At 32.4% G+C, this 26,264-nt stretch overlaps 1 protein-coding gene across 8 annotated transcripts in view; it reads left to right on the top strand.

Moving 5' to 3' along the window:
• The window catches only part of LOC126887914 (teneurin-m), a 240,350-nt gene that overhangs the window by 160,141 nt on the left and 53,945 nt on the right, over positions 1-26,264 (top strand). For all 8 annotated transcript variants that reach the window (XM_050655840.1, XM_050655842.1, XM_050655839.1 and 5 more), the window contains exons 3-4: positions 18,715-18,833; positions 21,637-21,811. In XM_050655840.1, the coding sequence (XP_050511797.1) occupies positions 18,715-18,833; positions 21,637-21,811 (294 nt within the window). The remainder of the gene's footprint in view (positions 1-18,714; positions 18,834-21,636; positions 21,812-26,264) is intronic.

Here is a 26,264-nt window from a genome sequence, read left to right as displayed (position 1 = left end):
ATTAAAGTATTGCCTACTAATAGGTAACTACATTATTTTGTTTACATTTTCCAAATAGATAGGTATTGAAACTATTAGGTATTTCCAACTGAAACATTTAGAATTACGTACCTGCGGCTTTTCAAAAATATTTAAAAAGTCACTATAATTACAAATTGGATTTTATTTCTGTCCACACATCAATAAAAACTAATATTATACAATATTTTTGTTTACCGATAACCTCCATATTGAACAATTATTGACAGATCATTTCAAAATTTCAACACCCAATCAGAGCCCGTATAACGATTAATACCATACTGTCGGTGTGCGCATGCGCGCGGATCAATCAAATTTTACCCTCAATCGATTCGCCGCTAAAAAAGAATATCTTCAAAAAAACAAATAAATGGATTAGAAGCAAAACCCAAAGTAAAAGAAGCAGGAGAACATGCTGCCAAATTAAAATGGATCTTCGCAGGACACAATGCCCGACTGAAGGATAAAAGATGGAACCACGAAATACAACAATGGAGACCGTGGTTAGGAAGAAGAAGCAGAGGGAGGCCACAAATGAGATGGGCTGATGACATTAAGAAGATTGGAGGACAACTGAAAACAAGTGGCACAAAATAGAAAACATTGGATTAAATTGGGGGAGGCCTACCCAAGTAGTACCGAACCGGTTTATTAAGTCTTTATTCTTTTAAGGATGCTTTAAAACTGTAGAATAAAACTAAAATTAAAACCAATTGGTTTTTAAGTAAACCTTAAGGTTGCAATGAAACCGCTTTCAGCATAAAAGGGCCCACACTGAAAGAGGTCAATAAAACCAAAAATAAAAACCTTCTTAAAACTATGTTTTTTAAGCAACTGGTTTTAAAGCTGCTGTGAAGGTGCTTTTAAAACCATGTTAAAAAACCCTTTAAGTGCAGGCAGTTTATAGCACACTTAGGAAGGTTTCTTAAATGGAGACTTTTAAAGACAATTTACCATATTAAATGATTCTTAAACTCATATTCTCCATATAGGCCAACAAATTTTTACATGTGTTGTGATAGCTAGATACCTATTTGTAACCATAAAATAATAAAAAGTACTTGTGTTATTTCGGACTGTCAAGGTAGAAAAACACTTGCGCACCCAAGTTTATTGATAATGTTAACAAAAGTAAGTCTAAATAACTCATGCGCCCTAAAATTTCTCATTTTTGGCGAATAAAAAATAATAATAATAAAACAATTTAAATCCGCAAAATATTAATTTGAAAGAAAAATAACTTTATCTACAATTTTAATGTTTTAATGTTAAAATAAATCGAATTTATATCTTTAAGTCGCTTATTTATAATTTTTATGTAAGCCTTATATTGCAATCTATCATGGCTTTCAGCATGTCCAGAAAGAAATATGGCCGAAATCCAAATAAAACTATTTAGTCTATCTACAGAGAATTGTTAAGATCAAATGTTTTTATTTTATACCTTTCCAAGAGCATATATCCTACATAAAAGCAAGGTTGCCTTGGAATTAAAACCGTTTAGTTTTAATGGTGCTGTCAATAATGCCACTCGGTTTTAATGTGAATCTAACGAACTGTAATGACCAGTTCGTTTATATTTTAAGTACTGGCGACTTATTTCTTCCATACTAACTGTACTTCCACTTTTTACAACACACTACACCACTGTTTCGCTCTAAAACAAATGGGCGACCATTTTGGACATGAAAAAAGAGGGGATAAGTTTAGTTTTATTGTTTCTAACAAGAAGCATAGTTTAGTCTATACGAAAACCAAATTGATTCAGTTAAGAGCGTTTGGTTTTAATATAGCCTAATAATTGCTTTTAAGAAAGCAACTTTAAAGAAAACTAACAAAATAGTTTTAAAGCATATGATTTACTGACATAATAGTCTTGAGATCAAGTAGTTTTAATAAAAGGTTTTATTAGTCATATTAGGAGAACCTTTAAAACTGCAATAAAACTAAAAGGTCACAAAGTAGAATCTAATAAAACCAAATAGTCCGAAAGTTCTTCATAAAACTGATTAGTTTTAAAGTGGACTGAGAATAAACCATTTTAAAACTGCAATAAGACAAATTATCTATTAAGATTAATTAGTCTTATTTTATACTCTTATTACATACTTTAAAACTCGTGACAAATGCTTAACAGTTTTAAAGTTCTGGCAGTATATCTACAAGGTAACTTTAAAAGCATTATCTTCTCATTTACCACAATAAAACCTTTATAAATCTTAAATAAAACTAAAATGTTTTTATTGTGCTACTTGGGAATGTCCAAAGTTGGATTACTTAAGGCTGAAGAAGTCTTGTAATGATATACCCTTGTAGTTTTTATGTACATTCGGTAACAAGAAATGTATGTTAATATAGTTTGTACATGAATACAATATGGTAAGTAGTAACTTAACCCTTTTACAATCGCGATAAGATCTTGCTGCCCTTTGGATGTAATTACACGAAGCACAGCCCTTCCAGCTGCCGTTCATACGCCCATGTTTGTTGTTAAAAATTCTGGTTTTTCTTTTGTAATGATTATTAACGACGAGTGTTGAACCATGACCGGCAGAGGGCGTGGCTATGCACGGTCTTCAATCTCGCACATGTGCTCCAAGTTATTAAGATACCGATCGGGCGGTGCACTAACAACAACAAAAATCATCTTCCGAGAAACACACAGAGGTTTTAATTTATAACAGAAGTATGACAAGCGCGAAATTGAAGAGATCTGAAGAGGTTAAATGTCTTTCGCTAGTTTGTGGGAATCTAGTGAGAACTGCAATTACGAAAGAATTCAGATTTATCTCGCTGGGCGTTACAAGAGATAGCAGAAGTAATGGGTTGACATCGATTTGGAAAAGATAGGGTGTTGAAAGTCGGGTCGCCGAAAGGCTTGATATTCCGTGAAAGTTCTATTAACAGTTATGATAAATAGAGAATTTATATACTTTGTTTAAAAGCACCTGAGTGCTAACTAATATTTAAGCCGGATTTGTGTTACAACGGGGAGCATCTAAACATTCTGTATATGTATTTGGCACCTAGGACTTTTCTATTGGTTCTTTGCAGCACGCGGCCATGTTTCAACCAATAGGCAGCGAGATGCCAAACACGTATACGGAATGTTATTCGGTGCGAAATTCATATACGGAATGTTAAATATTCGTAGATCGAAAAAGACAACTTTTTATTAGAGTCAATTGAAAGGAGATTGATTAAAGTACTTGTTAATGTATTATTAAATAAAAATAAAACAATTATATAGTATTTGGAATGTTATTTGGTGCGAAGTTCATATGCGGAATGTTAAATATTCGTAGACTAAAAAATACCACTTTTTATTAAAGGCAGTTAAAGAAGACTGAGTTTAAAATATTTTGTTAATGTATTATTAAAGAAAAATAAAACAATTAATTATTACCTATATGGAATGTTATTTGGTGCGAAATTATTCATAAATGGAATAGTATAGAATAAAAATGTATACCATTGGAATAGTATAGATTTGGAAGACATTATTTCTTTATTTGACTTAGGTTTCGCTTTTGCAGAATTTTTATTGACTAAGGGTCGTTTTCACGCTACGTCTTTATTATTGTGTACGTTTTGTGTGTCATGCAAAACGTACGACAAAACGTACGTTTTGTCAAGTGTATAGATACATATTAACGTTTTTCAAACAATGTGTTCAATCTTCGCGACAAAACAATCGCGCGACTACAAATCGCAAGTGGAGTCCGGCGGGTTATGCGTCTCCCATCATATCTTCGATCTCACCTTGGATTTCATTTCGATTCATTTTATTTCTTGTTATACACTGGACAAAAAGTACGTTTTGTCGTACGTTTTGCATGACACACAAAACGTACAATAAGACGTAGCGTGAAAACGACGCTTTACACCTGTTGTTTAGTTGATCAGTATGTGATCTATTTGGTTTCTTTAGTGTTATATATTAGTACCTTTGCCCAGTTTAGCATTAAAATCTCTCCATTATTATCATTATGTCTCTGTTGTTAGTAATATCTATCTCTTTCTTATGTCACAGAATGTTTGTGTAATGGTAGATGACTGTCATTTACTATTATTGTTCTCAAAGAGATCTCTTTTTCTGATAATTTAATAGAATTTTCGTATTTAACATTTAACAAGACAATAATAAAACTTCTGAGTAAAACTACTCCCGACGCCAATGTTTCCTTTTGAAAACGAAGTACAGACGCAACAAAGGTAAAAAACACAAAAACTAATACCCACAAAACATATGTCAGTCAGATTCGAGATTTTTTGTGATGCAAATATTTCATAATTAGGGGTAGACGAGCATCAGATGGCTAGCGCACGGGCACACACTCATAAACGGGATTTTTATATTGTTTTTGATTATTATGGGGTTATTATACGTTTCGGAGATGAAATGATTATTTTTCGGACTCGTAAGTTGTTTGCGTGAGCCGTCTGTTGGTTTTTTGTCGGAGGGATGTGAAGTTATTCGAACTTTGTCGGCGTTTTGATCGATGTCGAGACGCGTATTGCGGATATACTGATTATACCTATTTATAACTGCGAAGTAATCTCACGAGGAAGTTTTAAAAATTATTTTTGTAAAGAGACTGACGTCAATCAACTGTTGCTAATAAGCGCCGTTTGAAATTTATGTTTGTTTTCCAAAAAATGCCAAACCAATCAAACAAACGGATAAAAATACATTTTCAAGCAAAAATGGATAACACTCACAACATGTTGTTACTGATGAATGAAGAACAGAAATAACAAAACCGTAAAAACTCCAGTCAAAAGCCATAGCCAAGACAGCAAGCTAGATAAACTGATATGATACAGGAATTAAAGAGGGGAACACAAAAATTAACGACAGAGGTCAAGAAGGTAAAGAAAGAACAAATAGAATACAGCAAATTAAACAAGGGAATAAAGCAGTGCAAATCGAGAAAGAACAAATGAGAAAAGAGTTGAATGATACAAAAGCTAGACTGGAGAGATTGGAAAGCGAGAATAAAGAAAAAAATGTTATAATTCAAGGAATACCAATCAACACAAACTAAAAAAAAGCTTATTACTTGACAATTCAAAAAACTGATAAGTAATAAAATGTACACTGATAAAAAAGAAGCAAAGGAAACAAAAATGTGCAAAGCACAAAAGAAAATCAATACAGAGAAAGGGAAATAATATAGAAATAGACACGAGAAGTATCGCACTTATTGGTACATGGAATGTAAGAACATACTAAATAAGTAAGCTGGAATAAGTCTACCAAGAAAGAAATGAACAAATATAACGTAGAAATTATGGATTTAAGCGAAACACGTTGAAACGGCAATGGAGAAATCCCAGTAAGAAATCGACGTACAATGATATACCCAGGAAATATAAAAGAAAATGATAAACATGAAAAAGTGTTGCAATAATAATGTCAGACACATGATTTAATTAATATTCCCCCTGAAGAGTACCAGTATTGGCCAATATCTTTAACTTTGTCATTGACTTGCCTAAGGCAGATTGGATGGATGGCAATCCAGTTTAGATGGATGCTTCCAAGTCGTATCCCAGGTGTGTTAAGGGGAAAAGTGCAAAATGTTGCCTGTCAAAATTTTCAATGTATTCATTTTTTTCGAAAAATTTTCCTGAGAAAACTAATAAGTATTTTTGAAAAATTTAAACGCATTATGAAAGATTACGTTATTACCGAGGGTCGAAAGTCCCTTAGAATAAATAAAAAGTTTCTTTTGATAAAATATTTGCAATTGAATAAAATATTTGCAATTAAAAATCACACTAAATTTTCTCTTTTATTTTTACCCCTGTAACTTATTAAAATTAACAGTATAGAAGTTTTCAGGGACTTTCTGCCCTCAGTAATAATGTATTTTTCATTCTTCGTTTCTATTTTTCAAAAATATTTATTAGTTTTCACAGCATTAGAAAAAAATGAATACATTTAAACTGAAAATTTTGACAGGCGACATTTTGCGCCTTTCCCCTTAATTAAAAAAAATTAAGTTAATAACGTAGTGAATTGTAGATGTTATTCTTGATTTATTTTTGTCACATACCGATCTCTAATACTTTAGCTACTTTAGAACTTTGGATAATGATTTTGTGTTGCCTGTAGAATATCATCGTCCTTTGGACTACAGTATGCTGCTATCAGATAATTATTAAGATTTTAAATTAATATTTAAATTGTCTTATTCCATTACCTGCATCTATCTATACATTCCGTAAGTTGTCCATATTTCATATTCTGACTCCCACTGTATTATTTTGATAGAAGGTTTCAATTGTTTTTATAATATCTAGCGGGATCTCTTTATTATACCACGGAGTTTTTCGCTTTTGAAGAGACTGACACAGCTTTCCTTGACTTTATCGCTATTCTCTCCTTTTATTCGCTTTCGTAATCTTTCCTCGACTTTATTGGTATTTTTGAAGAAAGAAATTACTAAATAAGTGGTAATGGACGAAGAAGAAAAATCACCAAAACAAGAGGACATAAATTGGAATATTTTAAGTTACTTCACCACTCACTGTATTATTGAGAACCAGAGCGAGCAACTATTGACTGCATTTATTACTTTTACTAATTGTAAAAGAATCCAGGAATAGATATTTTATATAAAAAGACCAATAGTTCCAAGTATGTATTGGAATCACCCGAGAAGGAAATTATATTGATAAATAACGTCAAACTTTGCTCAAAAGTAGATATTTCCTAGTTAGAACTGAGAATTATTGATTGAAGTGTTATATTAAATATCTCTCGATAAAATATCCTCTTTGAAGTAACCGCAGTGAACCTGTTCCTATAAAATAATCCATCCTCTTTGTTATTAATAATAGCAAGGCAAATATGAATATATCACATATTTGAATAGAGTCGCAGAGCTTGAATTGGTAATTACAGCTGTACCTAAATTAACAATTATTACATGCTGAGGCCTCATATCAAATATACATCAGTCATAGTACAATAGACAGTGGCAATGTCGACATCGACTTAAGATTGTACATTGTAAATGAGCCGCCATTGTTACCGTTCCTATTCGCCATTAAAATTGACATAATTTGAAACTGTGTCAAGCAGACGTATTACCTACATCCTTGCCGAGAATTGTTCTTACGCGGTAAATGTAGTTATATTTCTGGGAGTATTGAAGCCCGGAGAATTCGCACTCATTGTTGCACATATTCCGAGAATGTGGAGTTATTAGCCGGGAAATGCCTTAAGGCAATCTAACGCAAAGTTCCTACACGCCCCACACACACACACAGATAAATTATAAATCATGTATTCGGCCAATATTTATCTACCAGCATGTGAAATATGGAAATAAGCTACTCTTCAGAAAATAAGAATAATATTCTTGTTGTTACGAAAAACTAACAAATTGTAAAAAAATGGACAAAAGCAGTCCTTCTTATTATACAAGTGTTACAAGAAGTACAGTTGAGTCCCTGAATCTTTACCCGTGCGTCATCATTTAAAGCATACGAAGTAAGTCGATGATAAGTCGGAAATTGAAATTTACTAAACGCCACAACAAGTCACTTACTGTCACTTGCTGTTGCGTTTAGTAAATTTCAATTTCCGACTTATCATCGACTTATTTCGTATGCTTTAAATGATTACGCACGGGTAAAGATTCAGGCACTCAACTGTACTTCAATACAACTACTAGTTATGCGATTTTCAGACTTTTTAAAAATGCTGCAACGTCACTCAATACATTGTCAATTTGACATGTCAGACACTGTCAATTTTATGCGAAATAACAATCAGTCAACATCAATTATTATCAATCGAAATAAGAAGCGAAACCAAACAGCAGAATATCAAAAAAGACCACCACTTAAGTGTTAGTCTCTAGCACGAGAATTTTACTGTCACCGTTGCATGTGGTTGTCTTTTTAAAGACAGAACATATGCTATGATTTTTTTGTGACGGATATTCTTGACTTGAGGTTGATTTCATGTAATCGAATGAACTATCTTTCAGTAAAGTCGTCCCAGGAACGCAACTCATAAATATTGGCAATATCATTTTAAAGTCTTGTACTTTAAAATGTATAATATATATCTGAATTGCCGATATAAATGAGTCAGATTAAATTAAATTATGAGAAGAATTGTTTTACTAAGCAACAACATTTTTGTTTAATTTATTAATATTTTGTATTTTAACAACGACATCCGATGTGGCCGTCGAAACGGTAATAAAATCATTTTTGTAGTTAAATTGTGACTTATTTCCCATTTAGAATAGTTGATTATAAGACCTTTAACATATCTCTCTTGTTTGGTATGTATTTATTGTTAGTTCAAGCTTGTACTACCTAGTCATTATTCACTCCATTAATAAGCTATCACACTGTATATCTATCTATTTTGTTACACAATTTTCTCGGTAGATAAATATGAAAACTAATGTCTTCATTAATCAAGACACAATCTTATCTTGTTGAAATGTGTCCACCTACAAGAGAACTCTATCTACGAAAGTTACGCAAAGATCTCGTGTTTACTATTAGAATATACGTAACTGCCATCCGTATATAGAAAAACCTTGATAGGTGCATTTTACTACGGCCATACGAATTATAAATAATTTATTAGCTGCTACAAGAACAAGTTCTGCTGCCATTTTAGGCAGATGTGTGTCTTCCGCAGAGGCGTAAAAAATTATTCGATGATATTTTCTTTTGTTGGTATATAACTGGTCAGTTTTATTGATGAATTGTGAGATGTATAAATATTTGTATTAAAAGTATGAGGATGTCGTTACCAAAAAGGAATGATAATAAAGTGGCTTGGTAACTGACCGATGCAGCTTATTGTACAGGGTGTCATAAGAACTGGACCACATTGAAGCTGTACACATAAATATTTATTTAACGGTAATAAATATAGGATTGTTAAATATATAACTGAAGAATTTAATAATACATCAAGAGGATTACGAACTATATGGTATGATGAGCTAAAAAAGGCTGCGAGACTAAATTCGATAAGGAAAGTCCAGAGAAAGTACTACAAAGAACGGCAGAGGAATAAAAATGGTCTGCATCCAATTCTGGTTCAGCTACGGCTAAGAGAGAGAGAAAGAAGGCGAAATTCCAAGAGGTTGCCAAGCAGGTATTCAAGATGGTGTAAGTGTAGAGCATATTAATTATTAAAGAGATTATTGAATGTTAATGAATCGAATTCTTGTAATATATGCCACAAACGAAATCATCAAGGGACAAGGAATGAAAACATATCTCAGTGCCATACATAAAAGGAATGACAAGAATCAAGCTTCATCAAGGGATGAAAACATATCTCAGTGCCATACATAAAATGAGTGACAAGAACAAAATTGTGAAAGTTGCCGAGGAATAGTTGTAACCGGATCTATGAGTAGAATACATACAAGCAAAAGAACGAATAATTTTACACGGGACGATTAAATATTTACCAAATTTTCAATCATTACTAAATGTTTCACTTTTTGATTCCATTTGTTGCTTAGGATTTGCTTTTTCTTGTCTATGGTGTCATACTGTTTTTTTTTCATCCACTCTACAGGGTGATTGATTAGTAGGGTAAAGCTCAATAGCTCCGCTATAGTAATAGATAGCAATAAAAGTTAATAACAAAAATTTTAGCCACCTTTGAGCTTCACATTACAAAATTAGTTAGAATGTTACAGGGTGTTCGATAACACAGTGGCAGACCAAACTTATGTTTTTTTTAAATGGAACACCCTATATTTTATTTTAAAATTCGAAATCCTGTTAACTTCTCCATCACAAAAATATAATGGTTTGTTATGTTATACAGGGTATTTACAAAGTTATAACCAATTTTATATGAAAATCGTAACAAGTTCAACTCCCTGTAGAAATAAAAATAAGCAAAACAACAATGCTTTATTAATGCCATATTTTTTAACGTATTGTCAAAATTTTCAAAAATGGTCGATATTGCTAATTTTCTTTATATCAAATACAGGGTGAGTCAAAACGCAAGTACATTATTTTCTCAGTAATTTTAAATAGAACACCCTGTATTTTATATCACTATTGAAAAGTACCATTACCGTACTTTAATTTTTAGATAACATTCCTTATGTCTAAATTTATTAGTTTTCGAGATATTTTCATTTTTCAATGGACCAGTAGCGTGGCCACCCAAATCACCAGAAATTAATAAACTGGACTGATTTTTTTGGGGTTACGTTAATAATGAAGTTTATAAAATACCTCCAACAACAAGGGATGAGATGAAAAATAGTATACAAAGTGTATTTCGATGTGTTAATTTACAAATGCTCCGTAGAGTAAGTAGCTCATTCAATGATCGTTTTTAGGCGTACATAAATGTGTTAGGAGATAATTTTGAACACCTTATGTAATTAAATATTAAAAGTAGCTTCTAATTTTTTCAAACATGTTTTTTTGCAAAATGTATTACTGAAAAATTATGTTTCGTTCTTTATTTGTTACATTGTTACATTTACATACAAAAGTAGTGTTTAATTGTCTTCACAAAATATTGTATTTTGTGTTTGTGTGTTTTTTTGTAAAATTTATTACTAATTTTCTTTGTTTATTTGTTGCATTTACATAAAAAGATAGTTTTTAATTGTTTCAAAAATGTTGCAAGTAGTGGTTGTGTTTTTGTTTGTAAAATGTATTACTAATAAATTATTTTTATTTATTTATTTACTACAGTGTTACATTGATTACCGGATTGATAATCGGTAATCTTCATTTGTCAATTCAGTCATGGCTTACTTAAAATTTAGATAAATTTAAACACCTAAAATAATTTGCTCGGAAAAATGAAAATATCTCGAAAACTAATAAATTTGGGCATAGGGAATGTTATATAAAAATTAAAGTACGTTAATGTTATTTTTCAATAATGATATAAAATACAGGGTGTTCCATTTAACATTACTGAGAAAATAATGTACTTGCGTTTTGACTCACCCTGTATTTGATATAAAGAAAATTAGCAATATCAATAATTCTTAAAAATTTTAACAAGAAATAAAAAAATATGGCATTAATAGACCATTGCTGTTGTGCTTATTTTTATTTATACAGGGAGTTGAACTTGTTACGATTTTCATACAAAATTGGTTATAACTTTGTAAATACCCTGTATAACATTACAAACCTTAATATTTTTTGATGGAGAAGTTAACAGGATTTCGAATATAAAATAAAATATAGGGTATTCCATTAAAAAAAACATAAGTTAGGTCTGCCACTGTGTTATCGAACACCCTGTAACATTCTAACTAATTTTGTAATGTGAATCTCAAAGGTGGCTAAAATTTTTGTTATTAACTTTTATTGCTATCTATTACTATAGCGGAGCTGTTGAGCTTTACCCTACTAATCAATCACCCTGTATATTGTTAATTGAATTTATGAACCATATCACTAACTTTATAAATTAGTGTCACTAAAATATTATTAAAATTGTGTCTAAAATATGTCACTTCAAAACTTTTGTAAAAATTTATAATACAGTATTTTTATATTTTTCTAAGTATTACCTTTTTAAAATGAATCATCATTTATAAAGTCAAGTCAACTTGAAACATTATTGTGACGTGTGCAACAAAATCTAATGAATCGTAACATTCCAATACCGTAGATAATAATCGCTTTTGGGCCGTAACTTCGGTTAGAGGCCTGCCAAAGAAATTGACACTTTTAAAAATGAGCATGGCCGTGTTTAGAACAAAGGAAATCCAATTTACTGAGTCTAATTCCACTTCAAACCGGCCACTTCCCACCTGATGCCTTCTCTATAATTATAGTGGAGATGCCAATCCCCTTGGCCGTCATCTGTTGAAGTCATCAAAGTGAATTCTACGCTTGTGCAGATCGACAAAACAAATCTGACCATATGTACCTTTTGTTGGGAACTGCCTACTATAAGAACTGTTCGCTTTTAATGATAGAGTACTGGGAAAATGTTAAATAAAAGGTAAAGCTGATTCTTGAACATGTGGTTACGAATAATGTTCTATTAAGATGATATCGATAAAATGTTTGACTTTGCAACGGAAATGATTTTTTTCTTTAAAAATTATATAGGGTGAGGCAGATAACTGGCCTATTAGAAATATCTCTAGAACTAAAGGCAACAGAATAATGAAAATTAGAATAAAGGGGTTTTGAAGGATGATCTATTAAATGAAAATATTTTCATCTCTTTGCAACTTCCGGTTATACCGGAAGTTGCTTATAAGTTCGTTTTTTAAATGGGATACCCTGTATATTTTTACATTTTTGGATTCTCTTCGATGTCTTCTTTCTTAAAATATGAGGTTTTGTAATATTATACAGGGTCTTTTAAAAGATAATTACGTTTTTTATTAATTTCGTAGCAATATTCACACCCTGTAAAATTGTAGTAGTTTGACATCTAAAACTCTACTTACTTTCAAATGATTTCTAATATGCTCTACTATTGTTAAGAATCATTAGTATAGCTAAATTTTTAATTTTAGTATACAGGGTTGGTCGAAACTCGGAATGAGTATTTTCTGAGTTTTCTTAAATGGAACACCCTGTATTTGTGTATTGTAGTGAAATGATATTTTATAGTTCTTTTTTATTTCTTAAGCATTTCCTATACCCAACTGCTTTAATTTGTAAGTTATCGGTGATTCAAGCTAAACATTAATTGCAACAAAAAATACGTAAAATTTTATTAGGTTGGCCGTGAAAATACTCAATCCCAAATAATTTTTCAGAAATAAATACATATTAATCCAGACTGGTCCTTAAAATTACCAGTAATGGTTTAGCTATCAAAATACCTACATAGTTAAGATTGTTGGTGCGATTAACAATTAAGCACAAATTAAATCAGTTAGGTATAGGGAATGCTTAAGAAATAAAAAAGTACCATAAAATATCATTTCATTACAATACTAAAATACAGGGTGTTCCATTTAAGAAAACTCAGAAAATACTCATTCCGAGTTTCGACCAACCCTGTATACTAAAATTAAAAATTTAGCTACACTAATAATTTTTAACAACAGTAGAGTATATTAAAAATCATTTGAACGTAAGTAAAGTTTTAGATGTCAAACTACTACAATTCTACAGGGTGTTAATTTTGCTACGAAATTAATAAAAAAACGTAATTATCTTTTAAAATACCCTGTATAATATTACAAAACCTCATATTTTAAGAAAGAAGACATCGAAGAGAATTCAAAAATGTAAAAATATACAGGGTGTCCCATTTAAAAAAACGAAGTTATAAGCAACTTCTGGTATAACCGGAAGTTGCAAAGAGATGAAAATATTTTCGTTTAATAGATCATCCTTCAAAACCCCTTTATTCCAATTTTCATGATTCTGTTGCCTTTAGTTCTCGAGATATTTCTAATAGGCCCTTTATTTGCCTCACCCTGTATACAAGGTACCTACTACGATTATCAAAAATGTCTTGGGAGACCATTCTTATTCCACTTTTTTCAATAAAAACTTAAACACGTTTTTTTAATGTTTACATACCATTCAATTTGAAAACTTGTTCTCTACAAATGAAGATATGCCATTAAAATTAATCTGTCAATTGCACTGTTTTATTTTAAGGCAAAAGAGGCAGCGTCTCGCTCGCGTCTATTTCGTACTATTACTATATACTACTAAATAGCTTCACATTATAAAGAAAAAATGCTTTAAATGTTAAAAATAAAACTGTATTTACTTTAAAATTTTAGTAAAAAAAGATTATTAAACGCAATGTTAGTCATGGAGCGTACGCATTTAACACATGTTCAAATGGTAAGGTCTGTGAATATGATTGAGGCTGGTCTTTCACAAACTGATTTTGCACGTCTTTTCGACGTTTCAGAGCGTGATTTTGCGATTCTGGCGTGGATATCAGCAATTTGGTAATGTTTCTGAATGACATGGACGTCGTCAACGTCAAATTCCTCCACAGGATCATTATTCAGTAGGATTAGCTCGTCGAAATGTGCATATAACTGCACGTGAACTCTTGGGCCTTAGAAAATACCAACAACAAGACCAATCTGTAAGTAAGAAAATAATCGTTTCGTTTTGATTCAATTCGAGTCTCTTGCCATCCTCTGACACTTGATGTTTCGGAATCTATTCCTTGTCAAAGAGGTTTGCAAGAAGACTTCTTCAAGAAGACTTCAGTCTTCTTGCAAAGCCTCTTTGACAAGGAATAGATTCCGAAACATCAGGTGTCAGAGGATGGCAAGAGACTCGAATTGAATCAAAACGAAACGATTATTTTCTTTCTTGTCATACCATACTCTGTATTAGAGTACAAAATGACCACGTTTCATATAAGTAATCTGCGACGCATTATTGGAGTGTTCTCCTAGCGGCGCCGCTTGGTACTGTGTACCTCGGTTAACAGATTACTTCGAAATTATTTTTCACTCATTTCAATATGTAAGTAATAGATAACTTGAAGCTATCCTGCACGTCAGACGTCCCTTTAGAGTTCCCATGTCACGTCATGGAAATCGTGAACTCAGATTAAGGTGGGCACCACTACGTGTGCATTGGGGCGTACAATAATGGAGTTCTGTGTAATTCACAGATGAACCTAGATTTTCTCTACCATGATTCAAGAAGAATTGCCATGTAGATTGCTCTCCATTTTTACAATATTCATTAATGTTTAAACTGCAGCAGATACAGAAAAACTGATGACGGCTTCTCATTCAACAATAACGATGTGTGTAGAGGATTTAAATTAGAAAGATTTTATCTCCGGATCATACAAAACTTAAAATACATTAATAGCACAGTCGGGATAGCATTTGACCTTGCATTACGAGCTGCCCCAAATTTTATTTTTCTGATCTTTAGGGAGGGTCAATATTAGTATAAATTTAAAATCTCGACTGAATTTCCCCGTTGCGTTAGCCGCCATCTTGATTTTAAACGAGAACCGTTTTTGCTCAATATCTCCGCTATTTTCAACTTTTCGACAAAAGTGTACAAACTGAAATTGTTGAAAATACGAGTTACTACAATTTTACAAAATTCAGTCGAAATTTTAAATTTACACTACTATTATTGATCTCTCCTAATAATAATGCTAATAATTATGCTCCCCTCACCACTTTTTACTATTTTCCCATGTAACTCAGAAAATATCAACCGCATGAAAAAAATTGTTAAAAAGAAATTGTAGGAAATTATACTTTGAACAATTTTAGTTGAAAATGGCGTGGATATTGAACAAAAACAATTGCTATAAAATCAATCAGGTCTTACGCTCGCACCATTACCGCATACGTACTACCTTAAATACTATTAATTTTAGCAAAAAAATTAAAGAGATCAAAATTGTGTAGAATTTAATTCTCTCTATTTTTGTATAGGAACATTTTTGTTGTACAACTCATAATTAACGAAATAATTCAATAACTATGCTCTAACTGTCAATATTTTCCGCCATAACTCAGAAAATATCGACCGCACGAAAAAATTGTAATAATACAAAATTATACAAAATCGCATTTTTATCAATTTTGGTTGGTATACTATTTGTCGAAAAGTTGAAAATGGCGTAGATATTGATCAAAAACGGTTCTAGTTTAATATCAAGATGGCGGCTAACGCAACGGCGCAATTCAGTCGAGATTTTAAATTTACACTACTACTGACCCTCCCTAAAGATTAGAAAAATAAAATTTGGGGCAGCTCCTAATACAAGGTTAGGCCTGTTATTCGTCTAATCCGACTGGACTATAAATTAGTCTGTATAATAATGTGTCGGGAAAAAATACACTCATAGTATATATAATTATGGCCCTACTCATTTGAAGAATATAACACTTTTTTAACTATATTATATTATTTCTAACACCCTTCGAAATATTACTTTGTACATGATAATGCATTTTCCACCTGAAAATATCAAATTGCATGGTATACGTAATTTTTACATCTCACTATGAACATGAACTCTGTCACCCTGTAAAAAGATTGTTGCATTATCGTTATTGTTGTTCTTTGAATAGCATGCTTCAAGTGAAACAACACAATAAATTCACAAACAACTTTTATTGTGCAAACAAATAAAAATTTCACTTAAAATATTAATGATGCTCTGGAAACGGTAAAACAATACAAAGCAAAGGTTAAAGTTTCTCAAGTAAATTGACAAAAAACATTTACTTTGTAATAAAATGTATATAATTTAAAACTTGTGCTACCTTTCGTCTTTTTGCTCGGAAATATAAATGAATATAAAAAAAAACGTAACAAATTATTTTATGTTATGTAAAAGCCACATTTTTTAAATTTCATTTCCAACATTTTAATTTCAACAGTATGTTTCATTTTTAATTTTCCTGTTTAGATTCATTACATGAATATCTTCAGTAATTGGGCTGTCTTTGTAATTTCCAAAGAGTTATTAGATGTCACCAACATAGCTCATTTTTGTTTTTTTCATAGTGTCGAATATTTTTTTTCATCTTTCTGAATGTTTCCGTGTTTGTTACGTATTTTCTCCATAATATTTCCCAAATTCTTCGATAGTTCGATAACACCACATCTCAAAGCTTGCATTGCAAGTATTTTTTCAGTTGCGTCCATAATTGTCCAGGCTTAATCTCCGTATAAAAGGGTAGAGAAGACGGCACATTTCCGTCTAATACTCTAGTTCTAATTTCTATTCCCAGTTTTTCATTGCATAATACTGCTTTCATCCTTTCATTTGGTCCATGTTTCTGATCCATATGTGAGTACCTACTGTTAGGGAAGTGTTCTTATATTGTTAGTTTTGTATTTCGGCTTAAATTTCTGTTTTTTAGCTGCTTATGTAGCACAAAATAATATTTGTTCGCTAGCAGTATTCTTCGATTTACTTCTTGAGATGTGTTATTATCGCTTGTAATGAGGGAACCAAGATAGGTAAACTTATTTACTTTCTAGTATCTGTCATTCGATATATACACTCACCGGCACGAAAAACGGGCACTCCAAAAATTGGGTCATTTTTGATGGCTCGTATTTCCTAAACCTGTTGTCCCATTTAAGTGATTTTTTTAATATGTTATTTATCTTTAGCATTATCTCTGTAATAATATTGTTGCTACACAGGAGATTGTCATTGTATACCGGGTCTACAAATCAAAGTGTGTTTTTTTCTAAAAGTTCGGAACACCCTCTGGAATATCCTAGCATTTATAAAATAATGAAATTAAAACCCAACTATAGCCTCAGGTTTTCTTAACATTCTGATTTTTGATTCATTCGCTTATGTGGGATAATAAAAAGTTAGGTACTTTAACAACTAGTCCTGTACTTCATCAATTCAGGGTGTTTCTAAATAAGTGCGACAAACTTTAAGGGGTAATTCTGCATGAAAAAATAATGACCATTTGCTTTATAAACATATGTACGCAAATGCTTCGTTTCCGAAATACGGGATGTTGAATTTTTTCTTACAAATTGACGATTTATTTATTGCTTTAAAACCGGTTGAGGTATGCAAATGAAATTTGGTAGGTTTTACGAGAAAGTCATTGCGCATTTTTGACGTACAACTAAAAATTGTATATTCACCATTGGCGTGCATACGGGTCATACTACCCGGCCATGTTACCCGTATGCACGCCAATGGTGAATATAAAATTTTTAATTGTAGGTACGTCAAAAAATGCGCAATAACTACTTCTTAAAACTTACGAAATTTCATTTGCATATCTCAACCGATTTTGGAGCAATAAATAAATCGTCAGTTTGTAAGAAAAAATTCAACAACCCATATCTTGGCAACGAAGCATTTGCGGACATATGTTTACCAAGCAAACGGTCATTATTTTTTCAAACCCCTTAAAGTTTGTCGCACTTATTTAGAAACACCCTGTATTGATGAAGAACATGGCTAGTTGTTAAATTACCTAACTTTTTTATCATCCCACATAAGCGAATCAATCAAACAACAGAATATTAAGAAAACCTGAGGCTATAGTTGGGTTTTAATTTCAGAATTTTATAAATGCTAGAATATTGCACAGGATGTTCCAAACTTTTAGAAAAAAACACAGTTTGATTGGTACACCCGGTATACAATAAAAATTTACCTGTCTAGCAACAATATTATTACAGCGATATTTCTAAAGAACAAGGCTATAACATATTAAAAAAATCACTTAAATCACAGGTTTAGAAAATACGAGCCATCAAAAATTACCCATTTTTTGGGGTGCCCGTTTTTCGTGCCGGTGAGTATATTTATGTTTATACTGTTTTTGCATTTTTATTCTTTGTAAATCTTTGTTTTGTAACCAAACCTTTTAGTAGGAATAACGTATTTTTAGAGACGTTTCTTTTAAGATGTTGATGATATTTTCTTTCCCCAGCCTCAAAGATACCTTCTTAAATTCCTTTAAAAATACCCCGCGTATTTTTGGTTGTTTTTCTTAAATTTAAGAATAAAATTTGAACTTTTTACATAATTTAAACAAAAAAATTAACCAAACAATCAATAAATTTGAAACAAAAGAGACTCTCGTTTAAAGAGTTAACCAACCACTGCACTTTCTACCTGAACCACCGAAAAATTTAACTTGATTAAAAAGCGATTTATCAATCTGTACCCGTCAGCCAACTGTTCCTGTTCGTCGAACCCATGTCATAATCGATGATTGCTCTCTCTTTCAGATCACGCCAACAAAAATCCGAGTATAGACTACAAGTCCTCGAATTCACCGTGCAGTAGTCCTTCGAAGGATATGAAGAACTCGGAACGATGTGGAAGTCTGCCCTACGGAGCGCATACGGTAAGAACTTGATAAAAATAAAACTAAAATTTCACCACGTAATATGTATGTGACATGTGATATCTTTTGTACACAGTTACACAGTGGATTTTAAGTATTAGTCCAGAAACAGAAAGCCACTGCGCATCCGCTAGGAAAAATATTCCGATTCGGATTTTTTGCACAATCTTACTCAGAAAGGACCCCTTTTAACAAATTTGCATGTTGCCAGGACCAAAAGTGGGTCAAAAATTTTTTAGACGTTTTTTTTTGTTTTTTTCCTAAAATTACTTTTTTTGCATCTAAAAAAGTTTTTTTAGGTATTTTGGATTATTCCAAACAGAAAAGGTCTTTAGTTACTTTTCTCTAAAGTTGATAGTTTTTGACATATAAGCGATTAAAAATTCAAAAATTGCGAAATCGGCCATTTTTAACCCTCAAAAACTATGTGAAAAACTGAAAATTTGAATGTTGCCAAGGTAGGTAGATATTCTTTAAACATCGATTGATAAAATCCCGAAGAGTTTTTTGCAATACAATATTCAAAACTCCTTTGTTTTTTAATTGCTAATCAAGCGTGCGCGACACTATTTTTCACCGTTGCATGTGTATACAGTATGGTGCAAATGAAAGGAATAAATTCGTTATTTCGTAAACCGGCAACTTTAAGGAAAAATTCCGAAAGAGTTCGATTTTTATTTTTAAGTTAAGATATTGTGGCATATATGGTATACTAGTGACGTCATCCATCTGGGCGTGATAACGTAATCGATAATTTTTTTAAATGAGAATAGGGGTCGTATGCTAGCTCATTTGGAAGGTTCTTCAATTCTCTATTCAGTAATATAAACATTTACATAATTATTTATACAGGGTGTCCAAAAAAGTTTTTAATTAATTTATTTGAAAACAAAGAAGAATGTATGCAATTTATTTAATTCAAAATACATTTTACTGTTATGGTCGAAGCGAAGATCGGTGGGATATGTGCAATTTATCAATGAAATTCGATATTTTTAAGATATTCCAGAAGCCGCTACAGATAAAATGTTTTAACAACCTTTTAATCATTCAGAATTACTCGACGGATATTAGTACAGTTAAAATAATTAAGACGATAACCGGACAATAATGATTTAATGAGTGAAATTTAGTTTTTTTACTTTAATGACAACAAAAAGCAAGCCCATTAGCAGAACCCAATTAAAAATTATTTTGCACATCATATTTGAAACATTATTTGGTTGAAAAATCTCATTTTTGTTGGCAAAAAAAATATATTAATTTGTTTGGACTAAATTACAGTTGTGCTTATCTTAAGAAGGATATGTTACTATCAACTTTCACACAGTGTTGCCAAACTGAATTTTGTTATTTTGGGTGTAAATTTTTTCCACGGATCTCCGAGGGTACAATACCCGAAAACTAAAAAATGTTTATTTCACAAATAAACATTGCTTTTCGATTAAATTCAATGTTCAAGCCAGCTCCCGCCAGCCACCTATCTCTTGGAAGTTTGAACATATAATTTAAGCGAAAAGCAATGTTTATTTGTGAAATAAACTTAGTGTTCTGATTTGTGAAGGCAGTAAAATGTATTTTGAATTAAATAAATGACATACATTCTTCTTTTTTTGTCAAATAATTTAATTTAATAAACATGGACGCCCTGTATAAATAATTATGTAAATGTTTATATTACTGAATTGAGAATTGAAGAACCTTTCAAATGAGCTAGCACACGACCCCTATTATTATTTAAAAAAATCATCGATTACGTCATCACGCCCAGATGGATGACGTCACTAGTATACTATATATGCCACAATATCATAACTTAAAAATAAAAATCGACCTGTTTTGGGATTTTTCCTTAAAGTCCCCGGTTTGAGATCTGAGATGCTTTCTGCTCATGATTTCGTTAGCTTCTCTTTTCCTCCAAAATTCACAACACCGTTAGCTTCTTAGCTATTGCATACCACCTTCAATTTGCCTGCTCCACTAGTAGTTCTGCCACTCTACTAATTGTCCCAATTCTAAGCCCACGTATCAAAAAAGGGAGCAGACCTACCAAGGGAAGAGGCAAAAGCCTAAAAGAGGTTTCATAACGTTTTGGATCCGATTCTATAAATATAAACTTTAATACAGTTCGGAACATTTTGAAAGATCAATTCTTGTAAAAAGTGTTATTACAAGTTTCTCTTCAACATACATTTGAGCGGTTTCTCGGCGTCAATACACGCCAAAAATAAACAGCTCTGTATCTACGTTGAAATCGATCGCGAGGTCACCGTGTACTGAATAATTGCCCATCACAGACTGCCAAACCGCCTGACTTGTTTTCAAGCGGCGTGCACGTGGCAGTATAACAAACTGGCGTGCTCTCGGTCCACGCCGCTTGCAAGTCACTTGCAAGCAGCTTGCACGCTGTGGCTCAGCTCGAGTGTACAGTGGGTAAACTCATGTACTGCTAAACCGCTAGCGATCGCACGTAGCTTGCTCGCAGCGTGCAGGCAGCTTGAAAAGAGGCAAATGTGCATCGTGACTAACTTTCGAGAAGCGATAAAAAAAAGCTTTCATTTTATGTACCAAATAATATAAATTTACTAATAAGCAAAAAAAACAAAATGTTTATAAGGCGGACTATAATTATTATTACTTATAATTCAAAATATGTTGCATATCACAACAATTTGTTTACTGTTATATTATAGCAACATCACACTCTCACAAATGTGACGGAAATAGGAAAACAACATATTTTTCTGTCTCTATCATCTTTTTATGGTATCGTTAAGTAACATGGTTATTTCTTTGTTTGCAGGTACCGGTGTTGCCCGTACGAAACAATCTCCGAAGACCTAATTCCAGTCACTTCCCTCAAGCTAGCCGGTTCCATTTTAGGAAAGGACTGGCGTCGAAGTGTACGTGGAAATGCACGGCGATCGCCTTCATAATGCTCTCTGTCGTCTTAACGGCGGCTCTCTCTTATATTTCAGGTGAGTTACACAATATTTGGTCATTATACTTTTCGATAAATTGTGAAGAAACATTGGTCGAACATGTCCTATAACGTTTATCTGTTAAGTAACAATGAATACGAATACCATATTGTAAATTTATCATAGAGAATACCAGATAAACATCGAAATAAAAGAATAAAAAAAACGCTAAAAACTGCCTAGACGACAAAATATTCATTATTTTCAGACGTCATTGATTATTTTCTTTACAGCTCATAGAACATCATCCAGTTTTGACGTTGACGTTTAGTCCAATGTTGAAATCATGAAAATGAGAGGTTCTTCTTAAAAATTCATATATGTAGGTAGTTCTTATCTGGTTCTTGTACGATAAACAAATGGCGGAAACCGTTATCTGTAAGCAATGGGCGTCCTTTATCTGTAAGCAATCTGTAAGAATTCACGCAAGATTTGAATTTGTCGCCATTTGTGCAGTGTTGTCAATAAAGAAACAATTTGACAGCTGACAGATTAAGGTTAGGAAAACTAGAGCTTTACACGAGAGAACAATCCGTTTTCATTGTTGAACAATATTTTAAAAATAATAAAAATTTGACGGTCATAGTTCAAAAATCTCGTACCTACAAAATAATATATGGTCGGAATGTTAATACAACTTCGTCAACTGTGAATATAATGTGTAATTGAAAGATTCAATTAGACTGAATCAATTGGTGATAGTCAAATTGGATCAAACGGACTGGTCATCCAAAAACAAGCGGTTCAAATGTCATTATTTAAGCAGTGCGTGAGTGTTGGTAAAAGTCCAGGAACATAAATTTGGTGTCGCGAACAAGAGTTGCCAATGTCACGAAGCTTCTATACCGTTTACTCACTGAAGATCTGCATCTCCATGCTGAAAAAAATTGATACAACAGGTTTCGATGTCGTAACTATGGGTTTTTACGGGATTGGGTAGTTAACCCACCGCCAAACCCCCTTTTCGGAGCGCTATTTCACCCGCTCTCGTGAGTTACCGACCCAACTTTCCACCCGGGGTTGGATACCGGATATCCAGTTGGGTTGCTCGGTTTACATGGGACACCAGCGTGAAGGTGAGAGTCCGATTTAAGTAGAAGAGTCTGATTGGAGTAAACTAGAATCAACTCCATGTTTTCGCATTCTCTCCCTTTATCAACCATAAGAAATATTTTTAATAAATCATCCCAAATTTTGGCATATTATGCAGATGATGTGGACCTAGTTGCAGCACAACACCCAAACTCGAATAAATGTACACCACCTTCTCAAATGCCTCAAAAAATATAGGCCTGCAAGTAAATGAGGAGAAAACTAAGATGATGTCATCAATACTCAATAATAGAGCCAGAAATATCGGTCACTAATTCACGGTTGATAACTCTACCTTTGAAGTGGTGGACAAATTCACATACTTAGGCTCCCTGACCACCAAGGAGAACGTCATGACGGAAGAAATCAAGCGAAGGATAATCCTAGCAAACAAATGCTATTTTGGATTGAGTACACAAATGAGAAGCAGAAACTTAAACCAAAAAACAAAAATAACCATGTACAAAACACTTATACAACCAGTGTTGACATATGGATCGCAGACATGGACCATCTCCAAGACAGATGAAAACGTTCTGCTTATATTTAAACGAAGGATCCTGAGAGGAATATTCGGTGGCATCTGTGAAAATGATGTACGGAAGAGGAGGTACAAAGAGATATACCACAGATATAAACATATATTTGGCGGTAAAGACGTCGTATCTCTTATAATAATAGGAAGACTGAGATAAGCAGGACATCTAGCAAGATCACAACAGAACAATCCTTATGTCACAACCTGTAGGAAGTAGAAATAGGGGTAGGCCAAAACTCAGATGGAAGGATGGTGTAGGTGAGGATGGCAGAAAAATAGGCGCAGTAAACTGGCAACAGTTGGGAATGGATAGAAACGACTGTCGTAATAGACTTGGGAAGGTCGAGGTTCTTTTATAGGGCTGTAGCACCGTTGATGGTGATGATGATGATACAACAGCTAAAGCTTAATAGCCATGCACCGCGAAGAGAGTTCGTTATAAAAGTTATATGGAATATTGAACATAAACAACTGGATACTGATTTTTCGAGCAAATCCATCCTACGCGATGAAGCAGATTTTCACCTTGATGGATTAATCGTCAAAATTACCATATTTGGTGTTTAGAGAATGTACATGTTGCTGCCAAAAAAATGTATCAATAACGTAGGTATCACTGTTTGGTGCAGATTTTGGGCTGGAAGCATCATGGGACCATACCTATGAGGCTGGTCAATTTGGTTCTGCTTGGCTCATCCGGTTTTTGAGTTTGAAAGGTAAATTTTTGGTCATTTTCTTTCACAAGTTGCCTAAAAAAATAAAATATCGTAACATAAAATTTCTAGCGTAATATAAATAGTCCATTCTTTCACGGGTTTTGCTCTAAATTTTAAAGAACCGCTTGGTTTGACATGAAATTTGGCACACTTATAGCTTACATGTCAAAGAAAAAAAGTGATATTGTGCCGATGTGTGCTTTTGCCCTGGGGGTGACTTTCACCCCCTTTTGGGGGTGAAAAAATATATGTCCAAAATTATTCCGGAAATGGGTAAACTGACTAAGTTTAAGTAACTTTTGTTCTATAGAGCTTTTTCGCCAAGTCAACACTTTTCGAGTTATTTGCGAGTGAATATGTTTATTTTTCAACAAAATAACCACATTTTTGGACGGTTTTTCGCAAATAACTCAAAAAGTAAGTATTTTGTCGAAAAAAACGTTCTTAGCAAAAATATAGCACATAAAAAAGTAAAAAAAATGATGTACGCGTTAGGTCTCTGGATCTCGTAGAACCAGAGTTATATCCAATGAAAAATAGATTCATATTCACCAAATTTCAAATAGAATATTTCGACGTGAAATATCCAAAAAATTAAGCACTTTTTGGGGAAAACCTATTATAACTTTTTTAAAGTGTTTAAAAAAAGCTTTATTTCTGTTTTTACAAAAAGTTTCTAGCATTAAATTTAAGCAATTTGTGCTCAAAATAAAGTTGGTCCCTTTTGTTTTTGCAAAAAAAAATCGGAAAGACCACCCCCTAATTAGCAACTTAAATGAAATTAATCGTTACCGCTCAACAAGTTATTTTACTTATGTTGTGTTTATATGATCTGTAAGTTTGATCGAGTCAAAATGCTTATTTTTGAATCAATTTGGTTTCAAAGTAAAATTTTTAAAAATTTAAATTTTGAAAAATATGCTTTTTTTCAAAATAACTTAAAAATTGTTAGAGATACCAAAAATCTCGAAAAACAAAAAAAGTCAGATTTGTTTTTCTGAATATCATGTATTTTTTTGTTTTTCTGTTCGACAAAAATTGATTAAGATTTGGTGTTTCTAAATTTGCATACATTCGTGATCAGTGACTCGTTCAACCCCTTTTAACTACAGCCCTTTCAATAATAAGGACTTTGAACCGATGAAACTTACAGATCATATAAACAATATATACACGAGTCAAGAAACTTGTGAAGTCGTAACGATTAAGTTCATTTAAGATACTAATTAGGGGGTGATTTTCTCGATTTTTTTACCAAAACCAAAAGGGACTAAACTTTATTTTGAGCGTAACTTGTTTAATTTTGATGTTAGAAATTTTGTTTATAAAACAAAAATAAAGCTTTTTTTAAACACTTTAAATAAGTTTTAATGAATTTTCCCCGAAATGTACTTAATTTTTGGTTATTTCACGTTAAAGAATTACATTTGGAATTTGACGAATATGAACCTATGTTTCATTAGCTATAACTCTGCTTTTACTAGGTGTAGAGACGTGATATATACACCTTTTTTTTAATTTTTACAGGCTATATATTTGCTTAAAACGTTTTTTCGACAAAATACTTACTATTTGAGTTATTTACGAAAAATCGTCTAAAAGCGTGGTTATTTTGTTGAAAAAATGAACATATTCACTGTCAAATAACTCGAAAAGTATTGACTTAGTGAAAAAACTCTATAGAAGAAAAGTTACTTAAAATTAGCCAGTTTATCCATTTCCTGACTTTCTTTGGACGAATATTTTTTCACCCCCAAGAGGGGGTGAAAACCACCCCCAGGGCAAAAGCACATATCGGCACAATATCACTTTTTTTCTTTGACTTGTTAGCTATGTGTATGCCAAATTTCATGTCAATCCAAGCGGTTCTTTAAAATTTAAAGGTTTTGCAATGTTTTACCGTTAAAGAACGGACTAAAACGAAAAAAGGAAAGATTAATCAAAGTTTAGCGAGAATGTAAAAATATCAAAATAAAGAACTTTTTTAGAAACCGAATTGAAAAATAAACAAGAATGCAACACATTATTCTTATATAGTGAAGGCACTTAAGGATTTCAAACATTTAATAATATTGTTGAATTTTACCCAAGAATTAAAAAATTT

Source organism: Diabrotica virgifera, chromosome 7, assembly GCF_917563875.1.
Source record: "Diabrotica virgifera virgifera chromosome 7, PGI_DIABVI_V3a".
NCBI lineage: Eukaryota > Metazoa > Arthropoda > Insecta > Coleoptera > Chrysomelidae > Diabrotica > Diabrotica virgifera.
The sequence above is the reverse complement of the archived record's forward strand: the minus strand, read 5'-3'. Positions and strand labels throughout refer to the sequence as shown.